Source organism: Lampetra planeri, unplaced genomic scaffold (genome assembly GCF_965212315.1).
Source record: "Lampetra planeri unplaced genomic scaffold, kcLamPlan1.2.h2 scaffold_267, whole genome shotgun sequence".
NCBI classification, from domain to species: domain Eukaryota; kingdom Metazoa; phylum Chordata; class Hyperoartia; order Petromyzontiformes; family Petromyzontidae; genus Lampetra; species Lampetra planeri.
The window spans coordinates 2,938-20,866 of record NW_027615095.1 but is presented as its reverse complement, the minus strand read 5'-3'; the positions used below and the strand labels follow the sequence as shown (position 1 = coordinate 20,866).

The 17,929-nt window shown below is 56.8% G+C and overlaps 2 protein-coding genes across 3 annotated transcripts; one reads left to right on the top strand and one right to left on the bottom strand.

Moving 5' to 3' along the window:
• Positions 1-2,023: 2,023 nt before the first annotated feature.
• On the bottom strand, positions 2,024-11,563 carry RPS5 (ribosomal protein S5). Of its 2 annotated transcripts, none has more exons than XM_078623471.1 (6): positions 11,385-11,563; positions 7,978-8,083; positions 6,556-6,765; positions 4,934-5,062; positions 2,884-2,982; positions 2,024-2,142 (listed from the first exon to the last, which is right to left on the bottom strand). In XM_078623471.1, exons 2-6 carry the CDS (start codon positions 8,080-8,082, stop codon positions 2,074-2,076), a joined length of 612 nt encoding a protein of 203 aa, XP_078479597.1. In that variant the 5' UTR covers position 8,083; positions 11,385-11,563; the 3' UTR covers positions 2,024-2,073. The 2 variants fall into 2 exon arrangements, with proteins under 2 accessions (XP_078479597.1, XP_078479598.1); XM_078623472.1 differs by having other exon boundaries at positions 11,053-11,396.
• Positions 11,564-11,816: 253 nt separating this feature from the next.
• On the top strand, positions 11,817-17,608 carry LOC144740674 (uncharacterized). Its single transcript, XM_078623469.1, is given in 6 exon segments — positions 11,817-12,014; positions 14,447-14,564; positions 14,566-14,634; positions 16,285-16,364; positions 16,421-16,866; positions 16,869-17,608. Coding segments are annotated over 6 exon segments (996 nt in total). The 5' UTR covers positions 11,817-11,943; the 3' UTR covers positions 17,081-17,608.
• The last annotated feature ends 321 nt before the right edge of the window (positions 17,609-17,929 follow it).

The following is a 17,929-nucleotide window of genomic DNA, read 5'->3' as shown; positions in this document are numbered from 1 at the left end:
AATCCTTTATATGCGTGGCGGCTAGAGTCCTCTCGTCCTCTGGCTTGAGATGGCTGCCACCTATGGGTCAGATGATTGCATTGCACCATTAAGCAATTGGTAATTACATATAATATTTTTGTCCTAAAAAGTGGAAAATTTTGGAAAACATTTTTCACGAAAATTAATTGTCACGCACAACGAGTCTGTGTGCAAAATGTCAGCTCGATTGGATCACGGGAAGTGGGTTCAAAAACGACCGAAAGATTTGCACGGTCCTAAGCAAGCAAGCTTAATATAAAGGATGAAAACAATTATCATATTTTTTACTGGCAAATGAGGTACCAACGGTTCCAAACGATGATGTTAGTGACCTTGTGAACGTTGCAGGAACGTCTGGCCAGACTGAACCACAACGTGTCGCGCGAGTCTGCACGGAGACGCACAATCCTGGACTCCTCAGATCCTCCGCTCCCTGGGCCCGTGTGACTGCCCCCTCCACCTCCTCACAGCCACCACTCCCTGCCACCTCCCGTGTACCCATGAACACTTCTCCACCCTTCATTTAACGATCAAATAAAGTGTCATATCTACTCCGCTCCATGTGTCTCTGCGCGTGCAACCCAGTCTTGTCATTCCTTTTTCCACTGCCATGTTTGAACCGGGCCAGTACGAGGCAGAGGTCGCAACCGGGTACCCGATACCCGGCTACCCGTACCCGGCTGGGTACGGGTAGCCGTTTGCGACCCTGGTGCGGCTGGGTACGGGTAGGCCGTGAGTCACTGGTGAGTCACCGTTTGTCACTCATTTCCCAACGTCTTGTCTCTTCTCACAATCGAAGTTCCTAGAATCAACCCACCCGCGCCTGCAACATGGCTTCATCCCAGAGGTCGCAATCAGGTACCTGATACCCGTACCCGGCCGGGTACAGGTATGGCCGGGTACGGGTAAGGAATCAAAACCCATTTGCGACCTCTGGTACGAGGGGAGGGTTTGCTTGTACCTTGTACAGTCTGTTTGGATAGCCAGAACCAGACCATGATGGCCTTCACAATAAGTTCTAGATTTGAAGCTTTCGTGACTGCAAGGATTCATACTATTGGGTTTATTCGGTAAAGTCACGTAGGTAAAAAAAAATGAAAACTAAATTAAATCACGTTTCGGAGGCAACGCAAGTCTGCGTCTTGATGCAGTAAATTTGGCTGCGACGGTCCCACCTGAAGATGGAGACTTGTGTTGCCTCCGAGACGTCGTGATTTAATTTAGTTATTTTTTATTATTTTCACAAGAAGTACTTAGTCTGGCTTGGGACCAAGGTAATTAATGTCATGTTTATTACGTTTTGTTGAGACAGCTGTGCAGAATTTGGTCAAACTTAGCACGCTTTTCACCCAGGCAACTGGTGCGTAAAGTGTTGGCGACCTCAATCAAACTCGCAACAACGTGAAAATGGCATTCAGCACGTTGGAGATGCAGGAACACATTGTCCTGCAGAAGGAGCTGGTAGGAACGTTGGTGGGTCGCTCGGTCAATGGCCTGCAGGGTCAACGGCCAGGGCGTGGTGTATTCCGCAAATATGCCCGACTGTGAGGGCGGGCACAAGCCGGCGTGAGTAGGTGAAACGTTGAGTTTTATAAGGGCACCACGGGGTGACCAGCCCCTCCCCACCCAGCCCCTCCATCCCCACCCAGCCCCTCCTTACCCAGCCACTCCCTCCCCACCCAGCCCCTCCCTCCCCACCCACCCCCTCCCTCCCCAGCCCCTCCCCAGCCCCTCCCCGCATGACAGACGAACACAATCTCCTGTGGGCTGGTGTAACCAGGAGGTTCCTACCAATATTACCACAACTACACACGCGTCTAACCGCGTGCGTCATGAGCAGCACCGTTTGGCTGCCACAGGGGAAAAAAACAACCTCCTACGCCGTGCCGGTCTGCCTTGGCACGGCCTTGATCCAGCTCGGCTGCCTCATTCTACAAAGGGGATCAAACTCAAGTTTTTTGACTCGTGAGATGCGAATGAAAGACACACGGGGGAGGCTGTATCTGCAGGAACCATGTTTATTGGGTTTCCGTGGTGATGGTGGTGAGGGGCTCAGCGGTTAGACTTGGCCACCCGCTCCAGCTCGTCCTTCTTCTTGATGGCGTACGAGTTGGAAGAGCCCTGCGCGCAAACACACAACAACATAGGTTACACACACGACGACATGGGTTACACACACAACGACATGAGTTAAACACACGGACACACACACAAATATACACCATGTAGACATAGCAGGCTACTGCTGCTGGGGCAAGTGCTGTTGGCGGTGAGTGGGGTGGTGTGGTCAGACCAACGCCTGGGCCACCTTTGTCTCCCCACTGTGGATGTTTACACACCGCAACAAAGGTACTAAAAGTTCAGGCCGTGTCAAACAAACGGAGAAGGGCCGTCACCCGGTTCAGACGGTCGTCACGAGCGGGAATTTAACGCGGGTTGCCGGATTCGTACGGCGGTGAACTAACCGAAAAGACGGGACGCTGGGTGGTGAGTTATGATGGCGAGCAGTGATTGTATAGTGGTGAACCCTTGGCGGCGTTAATGGGCAGGTCTGCGATACACTGGGTGGCGAGAGTGGTGAGTGTGGTGGGTGGTGGTGGTGAGTGGTGGTGAAGTGTGGTGGTGAGTGGTGGTGGCCAGTGTGGTGAGTGTGGTGGTGGTGAGTGTGGTGGTGAGTAGTGGTGGTGAGTGTGGTGGTGGTGAGTATGAGTATGGTGGTGGTGGTGAGTGTGGTGGTGGTGAGTGGGGGTGAGTGGTGGCGGCGAGTGTGGTGATGAGTGTGGTGGTGAGTGGTGGTGAGTGTGGTGGTGGTGAGTGTGGTGGTGGTGAGTGTGGTGGTGGTGAGTGTGGTGGTGGTGAGACCTTGGCAGCGTTGATGAGCTCATCAGCGAGGCACTCCGCGATCGTCTTGATGTTCCTGAATGCGGCCTCACGCGCTCCCGTGCACAGCAGCCAGATCGCCTGCAACGTAACACACACGTTACACACACGTTACACGCAACACACACACGTTACACGCAGCACACACACGTTACACACCACACACACGTTACACGCAGCACACACACGTTACACGCAACACACACGTTACACACACGTTACACGCAACACACACACGTTACACGCAGCACACACACGTTACACACCACATACACGCGTTACACACCACACACACCGCGTTACACACCACACACACGCGTTACACACCACACACACGCGTTACACACCACACACACGCGTTACACACCACACACACGCGTTACACACCACACACACGCGTTACACACCACACACACGCGTTACACACCACACACACGCGTTACACACCACACACACGCGTTACACACCACACACACGCGTTACACACCACACACACGCGTTACACACCACACACACGCGTTACACACCACACACACGCGTTACACACCACACACACGCGTTACACACCACACACACGCGTTACACACCACACACACGCGTTACACACCACACACACGCGTTACACACCACACACACGCGTTACACACCACACACACGCGTTACACACCACACACACGCGTTACACACCACACACACGCGTTACACACCACACACACACGTTACACACCACACACACGTTACACGCAACACACACGCACGTTACACACAACACACGTTACACGCAGCACACACACGTTACACGCAGCACACACACGTTACACACCACACACACGCGTTACACACCACACACACGCGTTACACACCACACACACGTTACACGCAACACACACGCACGTTACACACAACACACACGCGTTACACAACACACGCACGCGTTACACAACACACACACGTTACACGCAACACACACGCACGTTACACACAACACACACACGTTACACACAACACACACGCGCGTTACACACACACACACGTTACACGCAACACACACACACGTTACACACAACACACACGCGCGTTACACACAACACACACACGCGTTACACACACAATACACACGTTACACACAGCACACACACAACACACACACGTTACACACAACACACACACGTTACACACACACACGTTACACACAACACACACACACGCGTTACACACACAACACACACGTTACACACAACACACACACACGTTACACACACACACGTTACACACAACACACACACACGCGTTACACACACAACACACACGTTACACACAACACACACGCGTTACATACACGCACGTTACACACAACACACACACGCGTTACACACACACACCACACCCGTTACACACACACACCACACACGTTACACACGCGTTACACACACACACCACACACGTTACACACGCGTTACACAACACACGCGTTACACACACCACATACACACCCGTTACACACAATCGCGCGTTATACATACCACACACACACGTTACAACACACGCGTTACACACAACACACAGCATCCAGATAGCCTGGCCACACAACAACCGTTATACACAATCCGCACCACAAAAACACCTGGAGCATACATTATACAGCACCACCACAACATACACAAATCGGTTGTAGCTGGCTGACCCTGCAGAGGGGGGGAGGGGTCAGTAGGAGTGTAGTAGTATCATTGTGTGGAGTTGTACCGAGTGGAGTAGAGTTGAGTATTGTATTAGTATAGTGTAGCAGTGGACTGACCTGGTTGACCCTGCGGAGGGGAGAGACGTGTGTGTGTGTGACCCAGTGCGTTGTGACACTGAGTGGTGTAGTGGCTGGGTCCTGCATCAGCAGTGTCGGCAGAGTAGCAGTGGACAGACCTGGTTGTCCGAGCGGAGGGGAGAGACGTGTGTGTGTGTGACCCAGTGCGCAGTGACACTGAGTGGTGTAGTGCTGGGTCCTGCATCGCGAGTGTCGGCAGTGTAGCAGTGGACTGACCTGGTTGACCCTGCGAAGGGGAGAGACGTCCACCGCCTGTCGCCGCACGGTGCCCGCACGACCAATGCGAGTGGAGTCCTCACGCGGGCCGCTGTTGATGATGGCGTTCACCAGCACCTGCAGCGGGTTCTATAAAGACAAAGACACAGACCACCCCCCCGTGTAGCCTTAACACTGTAGGGGCAAGTGCTGTTAGCGAACACCTACGAAGGCCGGCACTGTGGCACACGAGGGGGTGGGTGGCCAACACCCGAGGTCGCAACCGGGTACCCGATACCCGTACCCTACCCGATACCCGGCCAGGTACGGGTAGCCGTTTGTGACCCTGGTACGTCCGGGTACGGGTAGGCCGTGAGTCACTGGTGAGTCACCGTTGGGTCACTTATTTCGGGTAGGGAATGGGTACGGGTAGGGAACGGGTACCCGTACCCGGCCGGGTACGGGTACCCATTTGCGACCCTGGTGCGGCCGGGTACGGGTAAGGAATCAAAACCCGTTTGCGACCTCTGGCCAACACCACGCCCGGCCTCCTTTGTCTCCCTCGTGCCGATGCACCGGGTACTCATTTGAGGCCGAGTCGACCTAGAGGAGGCCCAGGACCGGTTCAGATAATCCGTCACCGGTGTTGGCCGTGAGCGGGAATCGAACTCGGCTCGCAAGGTTCGTAGCGCTAACCGCTACACGACCGCTCCCCTACCGCTCCCCTACACACACAAGACAAAGATCCCCCGTACAGCCTTAGCAGACTGTTGGGGCCAACCGACCGCATAACACCGCAAGCTCGACACAGAGAGGGCTCCCCGCCCACCCCCCATGTGGTCCACAAAGGTGTTGGGGAAAGTACAACTTGCAAGGAAGGCACCCTGATCATCATCATCACCCTGATCATCATCATCATCACCCTGATCATCATCATCATCATCACCCTGATCATCATCATCACCACCCTGATCAACACCACCATCATCATCATTACCCTGATCATCATCATCATCACCACCATCATCATCACCCTGATAATCATCAGTGAGGAGGTGGAGTTGACTCCCACTTAGCTCTCACCTCAACAGTGAGGAGGTTGGCGAGGGTAGTCGATTCGGTGGTGAGTGGGTGGGTGAGCGCGCGTGGGTTAACTCACCTCACCGGTGAGGAGGCTGGTGAGTATACGGTCGACTCGGTGAGTAGGTGGGTGAGCCCGCGTGGGTTAACTTACCTCGCTGGTGAGGTTGGCGAGGGTGCGGTCGACTCGGTGAGTAGGTGGGTGAGCGGGCGTGGGTTAACTCACCTCACCGGTGAGGAGGCTGGTGAGTATACGGTCGACTCGGCGAGTAAGTGGGTGAGCGCGTGAGTAGGTGGGTGAGCGCGTGGGTTAACTCACCTCGCCAGTGAGGAGGCTGGTGAGTATACGGTCGACTCGGTGAGTAGATGGGCGAGCGGGCGTGGGTTAACTCACCTCGCCGGTGAGGAGACTGGTGAGTGTGTGGTCGACTCGGTGAGTAGGTGGGTGAGCGCGTGAGTAGGTGGGTGAGCGCGCGTGGGTTAACTCACCTCGCCGGTGAGGAGACTGGTGAGTGTGTGGTCGACTCGGTGAGTAGGTGGGCGAGCGGGGTGGGTTAACTCACCTCGCCAGTGAGAAGGTGGATGATCTCGAAGGCGTGCTTGACGATGCGCACAGTCATCAGCTTCTTGCCGTTGTTGCGTCCGTGCATCATCATGGAGTTGGTGAGCCGCTCCACGATGGGGCACTGCGCCTTGCGGAACCGCTTGGCGGCGTAGCGGCCAGAGCTGTGGGGCAAGTACTTTGCATACTTCTCCTTCACGGCCACGTAGTCCTGTACACAGACACACGCACACACAGACACAGACACGCACACAGACACACACACAGACACACACGCACACACACAGGCACACACACAGACACACACACAGACACACACAGACACGCACACACACACGCACACACACACACACGCACACACACACACACAGACACACACACAGACACACACACAGACACACACACAGACACACACACAGACACACATGCAGACACACACACACAGACACACACACAGACACACACACAGACACACACACAGACACATGCACGCACACACAGACACACACACAGACACACACACAGACACACGCACGCACACACACACAGACACACACACAGACACACACACAGACACACGCACACACACACGCGCGCGCGCACTTGGTATTGCTTCCCGACGGCCACGTAGCGATGTACATGCACAAGTCCATAATCAACGTTTTGGGGTTTAGATCGCGTTATTTATAAATGTGTCGTAACCCTCCAACACCCGACACGGCCAATCAGCAAAAAAGTGTCACGGTGGGCTAAAGCAGTGAACTATTTGTCTTTTGTCAACGTGACACTTTTTTGCTGATTGGCCGTGTCGGTCGGGTGGTGGAGGGTTACGACACATTTATAAATAACGCCATCTAAACCCAAAAACGTTGATTATGAATAATATTGGTCGCGAAAGCCTACGTGTTATACATCCTGTCCGTGTGCGTCTGTGTACGCATTTATGTGTACATGTATTATACTTGACTGTGTGCGTCTCTGTGAATCTCTGCGAGTGGGTACCCTCTCTGTGTCCTTTGTATCTGTGTGTCTTTCTGTACATCTTTACAAGTCTCTGTGTCTCCAGTCTTCTTGCGATTCTCTGCGTATCTGTGTGCGTGCCTAAACATCGGTACGTGTCTCCGTGCGTCTCCCCGCGCGTGTCTCCACGCGTGTCTCCGCGCGTGTCCCCGCGCGTGTCTCCGCGCGTCTCTCCGCGCGTGTCTCCGCGCGTGTCTCCGCGCGTGTCCCCGCGCGTGTCTCCCGCGCGTCTCTCCGCGCGTGTCTCCGCGCGTGTCTCCGCGCGTGTCTCCGCGCGTGTCTCCGCGCGTGTCTCCGCGCGTATCCCCGCGCGTGTCTCCGCGCGTGTCTCCGCGCGTGTCCCCGCGCGTGTCCCCGCGCGTGTCTCCGCGCGTGTCTCCGTGCGTGTCTTGTGAGCAAGCACCTGCAGGGAGATGTCGCTGATCTGCACATCTTCCGTGCTCCAGCGTCCAAACAGTTTAATCTCCGGAGCCTCGGCCACCACGGGAGCCACCTCAAGCTCTGCCATTCTGCACCCACACGGCAAACCATCAGCATCATCTCGATTAACACGACTCTCATCCACACAAACATCAACCCCCACCGTACGGCAGGTCCTCGCTTAACGCGTGGCGGGGTTCATACACCGCGTTTTCGGTTCGTCCACAACGCGGATCATTACAACGCGGAATGCACAACACGATAACGCAGTTTCTGAACAGTCGACTGACCCAGCAACCCAACGTTCCTACCAGCTCCCTCCGCAGGAATGTGTTATAGGGTACTAGGGGGGGGGGGAGGAGCCAAGGGGTGGGGGGGGGCAGGCCGTGTGGAGTCCCCAGCATCAACACCAACTCTCCCGCTAGCTCAACCGCTCACCCCGTCACTAAACCCACTCAGCCATGCATTCACTCACGAGCCCGCCAACTCACCCGTCCACTCAGCAGCTTTACTATCCAACTTGTCTGTGGACTCGCCCACCAGCTCACCAAATCGCTAGCTCACTCACTAGTCTACACAACAAAGGCTCATTCCTAACAGCGTGCTTCAGCCGCACCGAACCTCACAAAAATAATATTCAGGGCCTACCTTGGCTCCTCCCACCCTCAACCAGTATATATACAAGGACTGTTTTGATAATTGTTTTTTTTACCCTTCCATCTGGCAACAAAACTGACACCTTTTTTACAAGGAGTCATGTTTGCATGACTCCTTGTTGCCAGATGGAAGGGTTAAAACAACAATTATCACATTTTTTACTGGCAAATGAGGTTCCAATGGTGTAAGGACTGTTTTCTAGGAATTTCTCACTTGATAGAGCTATCGTGCTGTGACGGTTCCACCTGAAGAAGGAAGCTTGTGTTGCCTCCGAAACGTCGTGATTTTAATTTTATTAAACTTTTATTAATTTTTATTTTTTACCTACGTGACTTTACCGAAAAAACCTAAGAATCTCACTCACCAGTCTCAATCAACCAATAATTCCTTGTTGCCAGCCCAAGTCCACTTTCATTATCAATCTGTTCCCTGTCCTACTCGTGTCAATCAGTGAAATTCCAAGCATACCTCTTGGAACACTTCGCAACCTGTTTCATTTTCAGTTCCATTTCAGCTTCGAGTTTAATTTGTTTAACCCGTGAGAACTCGGAGGCAACATCATGGGACCTTCCTTGCAAGTATCAAAATATAAGAATAGGTTTTATCCTTTCTGGCAATAAAACAGTTGTGTTAAGATGTTAAAACACCAAACAGAAATCTTTTGCAAGGAATCATGTCTGCATGAACCACACGTACTTGTTAACATGCAAACAAAATACATGCTCTGGTAGCATATGCATTGTCTTTGCAACCGATCGGGTCCTTGCAAAAGGTTTCTGTTTGGCATTTGAACATCTTTTTTCTGTTTGGTGTTTTAACATCCTAACCAATGTTTTATTGCCAGAGGGTAAAACATTCTTATATAGAGGCCAGGATGAGCCAGAATAATGGCACAGAGTGACCCAAGGCATCAGTCTGCCAGTAGGGGGTGGGTGGTGATTGGTACGCATAATCCCAGTCGAGAAAAAATTGTCAATTCTTGTTATCGTCTTGATTTAAAGCTTTCGTGACTGCAGGAATCCTTACTCTTTGGTTCTTTCGGTAACGTCACGTGGGTGGAAAGTAATTCTTGTTATCGTCTACTGTGAGTTATATACAGGGTGCTTGAAAAAATGTTAACACTTATATGGGACTATCGTTTTTAATGGAAAATTTACGAATAATAACCCTAACATGATAAGAAATGTAATGTCAATAGCTTCAAAAAGTCAACGAGTCTCCACTTTTATTTTCGATTTAAAGCTTTCGTGACTGCAGGGATTCATATTCTTGGTTCTTTCGGTAAAGTCACGTAGAGAACCAAAAATATGAGTCTCCATTTCTTCGCCATCGTTGTCAACACGTGCCCGCAATTTTCTCCAGGTGGTCTCCCAGAGACACACAATTTCTCGTGGTATTGTTGAAAATTCTCAGACGTGTAAACATTGTTTTTAAGCACCCGGTTCTACTACGTACGCTCCCCCCTATCGCCGTTACCAACACACCTGGACCACCAGCGTGGTCAAACGAACCAAACGCCACGGGCGAAGAAGCTATCATTCAGACGCTGTCTCTCCGACAGACCTGCTCTTCACCTGAGGACGGCTGCTTGCGTTGTGGCCGAAACGTCGTGAGAATTATTTTATTATGTTTTATTATTTTATTACTTCCCTTCTACGCGACTTTACCGAAAGAGCCAAGAAGATAGATTGACGATATTGGGGCTTTCTATGCAAGTCCAATGCTGGTTGTTTCCACGCTCGTTAACACTTTCTGTATTGGCTGTCCGGGGCAATGGATTTTTTGCGAGCACCCAATAAAGGCCTGGAACGGCGCACAAGAGTTGGTTGGTTGGTGTGGCTAACACCACCACGCCCGGCCGCCTTTGTCTCCCCAGTGCTAGCGGTCAACAACACCAGGTACTAGCGTGAGGATGGGTCTACTCGTGAGGAGGGCCATGATTCAATAGCCACTGACGCTACCACGTTGTGTGGGAATCGCCATCCGCTGTACCAGCGCTCCCCACGCTACGCAACACGACCCAGTGTTGTGCTGTACTTCTCCGCCACGTCTATGGCTCTGCCGCAGTCGACAAAAGAAACCCCCCCAAACGCGTTGTGGGCATCTTTAAAAGGGTTGGTCGGACAGATGCCTTGCAACGTTGCAACCCAACGCGACTTTGCCGCACGCCACAACTCGCGGGCTTAACAATGCAAGCAAGTAAGCGCGCGTTAGGGGTGAACTACGATTTAGTAGTTTGGCCGAGTCTCAAGCAAAACGGCGGTGAGGCCGTGCACCGCGACACGTTGCGTGCGTGTAAAACGTGACGAGATAAAACTTTACAATTTAAAATGAGAAAATATCGCCCCCGACTGCGTGAGGGGTTAATAACAGGAAATTTGGCACCAAAAATGTAACTTACCACCCGGCCAAACCCAAACACACACCAATACGATAAGCTACGTGTCGGGGGGAGAAGGCAACTTGATACTCTTTAACTCTCTTTAACTTTTAATTGTAAAAGGGGACCAGGCCCGAAACGCAGCCTGGGCCTAGCTCAGGCTCCGCGCGGCCTTCTCGGCCCCCTTGCACCCCGTGGTCGTCGCGAACGCGGCCAATGCGCCACAGCCCTCGCCTCCCTTGCCGATCTCCTCGCTCCCTCGCTCGGTGGAGCCGAGGGAGCGCGGCGGGGATCACGAGGAAGGGAGAGCGAGGGACGAACGCGGCGCGACACGCGGAGCGAAGCGGCCCTACCTGCACGTCGCCTCGTCAGGAGAGAGGGAAAGAGAGAAGGGCGACGGGGTTTCCCAGGGCCAGGGCGCAGGGGCGCGTGACGTCACCGCGCACGGCTCACGTCGTGCCGCGCGGTCGGCGTGATGACGTCACCGCGCACGGCTCACGCCTCCGTGCGTGATGACGTCACCGCTCGCGTCGCCTCGCGCATACGTGCGTGATGACGTCACCGCGCACGGCCCACGTCGCTTCGCGCTGCCGTGCGTGATGACGTCACCGCGCACGGCTCACGTCGCCTCGCGCAGCCACGTTCCCTCCTCACCCCCCCTCCCTCTCTACGCGATGACGTCCCACTGGGGAAGGGGGGGGCGTGGCGCGCGTTTGTGGGCGGAGCCACTTCAGTTCGTTGAGGGGGGGGGGGTGCCCACGTGACCCCGGGGTGAGGGAGAAGAAGCCCCGCGCGGCCGCCATCTTAGTCAAGGCGTTCGTGAGGCCCCCGCGGTTTTTCCCCGCGCAAGGCGCGCGGGCGGGAGGGGGGGGCGCCCCCCACGAAATAAGAAAGTAAATCCCCGGCTCCAGGATGCCCACGACGTGCGCCGCGTTCGGCTGCAAGTCCGTGGTGAGCAAAAACAACGACATCAGTTTCCACAGGTGAGCATCGCGTGGTGCGCGCGGCTAAGGCTAAGGCGGTCGTTGCGCGCGAAGATTCAGAAGAGGGGGGGGGAGGAGGGCCATCGCCCGAAACGTCGGGCCATCGCCCGAAACGTCGGGTCCATCGCTCGAAACGTCGGGCCCGTTCGTCCGTTCGTTGTGTTTTTACTTCGAGCGCCGCGCTGTGTTACTACCGACGGACGCGTTGGTGTGTGTCGTGTGTCTGTGTGTGTGTCCACATCGCTAACAGCACTTGCCCCTAACAGCACGTTGAGGCTATACGGGGGAGCTTTGTGTGGTGGTGGTGGTGGCGCGCGCGCGCGTGCGCGGTTGTGACAGGGAGCGGTGGCGCAGTGGTTAGCGCGCCGCGATACGAACCCAGCGACTCCCGAGGGTTCGATTCACGCTCATCGTGCCGAATATTTGAACTCGGGTCGTGGGCCTCTCCTATGTGGACTCAGCCTCAAATGAGTAAACTGGTCCGGTGGTGTAAACATCGCCATTGGGGAGACAAAGGCGGTCGGGCGTGGTGCTGGCCACCCCACCCCCTCGTGTGCCACAGTGCCGGTAGCCTTCATAGCTGCTGCTCGCTAACAGCACTTGCCCCTGCAGTCTGTTAGAGGCTACACGGGGGGTCTTTGTCTTTGGTGGAGTAACAGCTGTGAGGCTAAGGGGGGGGGGGGGCTAGTCCGTGGTGAGCGGCAGAGTGCGCGAGTGGTCATCAAGCGCGCGGCCGGGTGAGCGGGGCGGGTGGCCGGGTGAGCGAGCGGGTGAGTGAGTGAGCGGGTGGGTGGGTGAGCGGGTGATTAGAGCGGGTGGGTGAGCGGGTGGGTGAGCGGGTGATTAGAGCGGGGTGGGTGAGCGGGTGGGTGGCCGGGTGAGCGAGCGGGTGAGTGAGTGAGCGGGTGGGTGGGTGAGCGGGTGATTAGAGCGGGTGGGTGAGCGGGTGGGTGAGCGGGCGGGGTGAGCGGGCGGGTGAGCGAGTGGGTCGGTGAGTGAATAAATGAGGTGAGCGAGTGAGTGGGTGGGTGAGCGAATGAATGGGTGAGCGAGCAAGTGAGTGGGTTAGCGAGCGAGTGAGTGGGTGAGCGGGCGGGGTGAGCGAGCGGTTGGGTGGGTGAATGAATGAATAAGTGAGCGAGTGGGTGGGTGGTGAGCGGGTGGGTGGTGAGCGAGTAGGTGGTGAGCGAGTGGGGTGGGTGAGCGGGCGGGTGGGTGGATGAGCGGGTGGGGTGGATGGTGGGTGGATGAGTGGGTGAGTGAATGAGCGAGCGGGTGGGTGAGTGAATGAGTGAGTGGGTGAGCCTCTGAAGTGAACGATGGTGATGACGATGGGTGACGACGATTGGGACGAGTGAGAGGTGCGTGGAGCGAGAGGGGCGCCTGAGGTAACGGTCCCCACCCTGGCAACATCCCCTTGGCGCAAGCGAGTCCCAAAGCGCGGCGGTGCACAACGCGTGTAGGTGTGTGCGTGTAGGTGTGTGTAGGTGCGTGTGTGTGTAGGTGCGTGTGTGTGTAGGTGTGTGTGTGTACGTGTGCGTGTAGGTGTGTGTGTGGGTAGGTGTGTGTGTGGGTAGGTGTGTGTGTTTGTAGGTGTATGTGTGTATGTAGGTGTATGTGTGTGTGTAGGTGTATGTGTGTGTGTAGGTGTGGGTAGGTGTGTGTGCGGGTAGGTGTGTGTGCGTGTAGGTGTGTGTGCGTGTAGGTGTGTAGGTGTGTGTTTGTACGTGTGTGTGTGTGTACGTGTGTGTGTGTGGGGGAGCGGTGGTGTCGTGGTTAGCACTACGCTGCGCTATGAACCCGACGACCCGGGTTCGATTCCCGCTCACGGCCACCAACACCGGTGACGATTATCTGAACCGGTCCTGGGCCCTCGTCCTAGGTTGACTCAGACTCAAATGCGTCACCTGTGCGGTGTGTACACATCACCTCCCCCACCACGACCCCTCCCCCCCCACCACGACCCCCCTCCCCTCCACCACTCCCCTCCACCCCCCCCACCACGACGCCCCTCTCCACCCCTCCCCTCCACCACGACCTCCCCCCCACCACGACCCCCCCCCCCACCACGACCCCCCTCTCCACCACGACCCCCCTCTCCACCCCTCCCCTCCCCCACGACCCCCCTCTCCACCCCTCCCCTCCCCCACGACCCCCCCCCCCCCACCACGACCCCCCCTCTCCACCACGACCCCCCTCTCCACCCCTCCCCTCCCCCACGACCCCCCCTCTCCACCCCTCCCCTCCCCCACGACCCCCCCCCCCACCACGACCCCCCCCCCTCCACCCCCCCCCCCCACCACGACCCCCCCCCCCCTCCACCCCCCCCCCCCCCCACGACCCCCCTCCACGACCCCCCTCTCCCCTCCACCCCTCCTCCCCACCCCTCCACCACGACCCCCCTTCCCCCTCCCCTCCACCCCCCCCCCCAGGTTCCCGCTGGACCCGCTGCGGCGCCGTGAGTGGGTGCGCCGCGTGCGCCGCATCAACTTCGTGCCGAGCCGCCACACGTCGCTGTGCTCCAAGCACTTCCACTCGTCCTGCTTCGACCCGCACGGGGCAGACCACGCGGCTACGCGACAACTCGCTCCCCTCCATCTTCAGCTTCCCCAAGTACACGGTGAGCCGGCGTGCCAACACGCGCGTGTGCGTCGTCTGCGTGTGTCGTCTGTGAGCACGTGTGTCGTCTGTGAGCACGTGTGTGTCGTCTGCATGTTGTCTGTGAGCACGTGTCATCTGTGAGCACACGTGTCATCTGTGTGTCCGTCTGTGAGCACGTGTCATCTGTGAGCACGTGTGTCGTCTGCATGTTGTCTGTGAGCACGTGTCATCTGTGAGCACACGTGTCATCTGCGTGTTGTCTGTGAGCACACGTGTCATCTGTGAGCACACGTGTCATCTGTGTGTCGTCTGTGAGCACGTGTCATCTGTGAGCACACGTGTCATCTGCGTGTTGTCTGTGAGCACGTGTCATCTGTGAGCACGTGTGTCGTCTGCGTGTTGTCTGTGAGCACACGTGTCATCTGTGAGCACACGTGTCATCTGTGTGTGTCATCTGCGAGAGCGTCGTCTGCGAGTGCGTGTCTCGTCTGCGTGTGTCTGTGTGTGTCATCTGCGTGTGTCGTCTCCGTATCTTTGTGTAGGTGTGTGTGTGTGTAGGTGTGTGCGGGTAGGTGTGTGTGTGGGTAGGTGTGTACATGTTTGTGTGTGGCTGGAGGTATGTGTGTGTACGTATGCGTGTCTGCGCGTGCGTCTCCCAAGTGTCTCAGTGCGTGTCTCTGCACAGAAGCACACACAGACAACAACAACAACCGCCATTAAGTGGCGGTGACGTCACCACGGCGCTTGTGCCAGGCTGTGTGCACTTTAGGGTCAAGCCGAGTTCGATATTTTGCACGAACTTGAGTGAAGGTGGAGGGGTCACTGGCCCCCCACACCCATCCAGAGCCCCCCGTTTGGCCGCTGTGGTGGCTGTGAGCGCCATGAGGTGATCGGCCACCACAGCGTTACCGTCCGGCACCACACAGACAAAGACAAAGACCCCCCGTGCAGCCTGAACAGACTGTTGGGGCAAGTGCTGTTAACGAGCACCTATGAAGACCGGTACGGAACGTGACGGGGGGTGGGTGGCCAACATCACGCCCGGCCGCCTTTGTCCTCCCCAGTGGCGATGTTTACTGAACGCCGCACCAGGTACTCATTTGAGGCTGCGTCGACCTAGGGGAGGCCCAGGACTGGTTCAGATAATCGTCGTTGGTGTTGGCCGTGAGCGGGAATCGAACATGAATATGCTTGTGCACGCATAGACACACAGACAAAGAGACACAGGGACACAAAGACACAGGGACATACATAGACACAGAGACCTAGAGACACACAGACACAGGGACGCAGAGACACACAGAGATGCGCAGAGACGCACAGAGACGCGCAGAGACGCGCAGAGACGCGCAGAGACGCACAGAGACGCACAGAGACGCACAGAGACGCACAGAGACGCACAGAGATACGGAGAGACGCACAGACACATAGTGACGCACAGAAACACACAGAGACGCGCAGAGACGCGCAGAGACACGGAGAGACACGGAGAGACGCACAGAGACACGCAGAAACACACAGAGACGCACAGACACACAGAGACACACAGAGGGACACAGGGACACCCAGAGACACACAGGGACACAAAGACACACAGGGACACACAGACACAGGGACACACAGATACACGTAGACCACCCCACGTAGCCTCTGTCTCTTTCTCCTCCAGGCCTCCACCTCCCGCCGGCGACTCAAGAAGAAGAAGCTGCAGCAGCAACTGCAGCAGCAGCAGCAGGAGGAAGAATCACAGTCCCAGCCGCCACCGCAGTTACAGCCACTGTCTCAGGAACAGGAGCAGCAGTATGAGCTGCAGCTGCAGCAGCAGCAGCAGCTCCAGCAGCTGCTGCTGGATCAGCCGCAGCTGGACCCGCAGCAGCCGCAGCAGCAGCCGCAGCAGCAGCAGCAGCAGCCGCAGCAGCCGGACGATGGCGCCGACTCCGCCGCCGCCCGCGTCCCCTCACCCCAAAGCGGCGGCGCCGGCGCGTCAAGCTCCTGGACGACGGCTCCGTGGCCGGCGAGCTGGCCACCTTCGTCAACGCCACGCACTTCATGCCGAGCCCCGGCCACGACGGAGACGGCGGCGACGGAGACGACGGCCCCGGCGGCGACGCGCCGGCCGACGCCGCCGGCGCCCCGAGCCGCGCCAGCGCCGTGGCGACGGTGGGGCGCCTCCTGTCGGTGGCGGGCGTGTGCGCCCCGCCGGCGCCGCGCGGAGTCGGCCTCGAGCACAACTACTCGCTGGGCACGCCCGCGTGGCCAAGCGCAAGATCGTGCGGCTCGAGGAGGAGCTGGAGGGGGCGCGGCGCAAGCTGAAGCTGTGCCGGCAGCGCGCGCGCCGGGCCGAGCGGCGCTGGCGCGACCTCCGCGAACTCGTGGAGGAGCTGCAGGCCAAGGAGCTGCTGCCCAGCGGGAGGGCGAGCACCATCTTGCAGAGGGCGCTCACGGACATCTCCCTCACCATGTAGGGCTGCGGTGGTGACGGTGATGATGATGATGATGACGGTGACGACGGTGGTGATGGCGGCGGTGATGATGGTGATGATGATGACGGTGATGATGGTGATGGTGATGATGGCGAGCACCATCTTGCAGAGGGCGCTCACGGACATCTCCCTCACCATGTAGGGCGATGGCGGTGGTGGTGACGGCGGTGATTTCCCCGCTGTAGCCTGTAACAGACTGTTCTGTCAAGTGCTGTTAGCGAGTAGCACCTATGAAGGCCGACACGGCACACGAGGGGGCGGGTGGCCAACACCACGCCCGGCCGCCTTTGTCTCCCCAGAGGCGATGTTTACACAACGCACCAGGTAACTCGTTTTAGGCTGAGTCGACCTAGGGGAGGCTCAGGACCGGTTCTGACAATCGTCGCCGGTGTTGGCCGTGAGCGGGAATCGAACTCGGGATGCCTGGTTTGTAGTGCAGCGTAGCGCTAACCGCTCGCACACACACTCGCTCACACACACACACACTCACTCACACACACACACTCGCTCACACACCACACTCGCTCACACACACACTCGCTCACACACACACACACTCGCTCACACACACACTCGCTCACACACACACTCGCTCACACACACACTCGCTCACACACACACTCGCTCACACACACACACACTCGCTCACACACACACTCGCTCACACACACACTCGCTCACTCACACACACTCGCTCACACACACACACACTCACTCACACACACACTCGCTCACACACACACTCGCTCACACACACACTCGCTCACACACACACTCGCTCACACACACACTCGCTCACACACACACTTGCTCACACACACACTCGCTCAC

Bases quoted from the DNA above. Each gene is read 5' to 3' on its own strand.
- RPS5 (XM_078623471.1), bottom strand. From the start codon at position 8,082: ATGGCAGAGCTTGAGGTGGCTCCCGTGGTGGCCGAGGCTCCGGAGATT. The intron at 2,983-4,933 runs GTCAGTCCACTG...GTTACGTTGCAG, and splicing joins CCCTTCGCAGGGTCAACCAG to GCGATCTGGCTGCTGTGCAC. The intron at 2,143-2,883 runs GTCTCACCACCA...GTTTGCGCGCAG, and splicing joins AGCTCATCAACGCTGCCAAG to GGCTCTTCCAACTCGTACGC.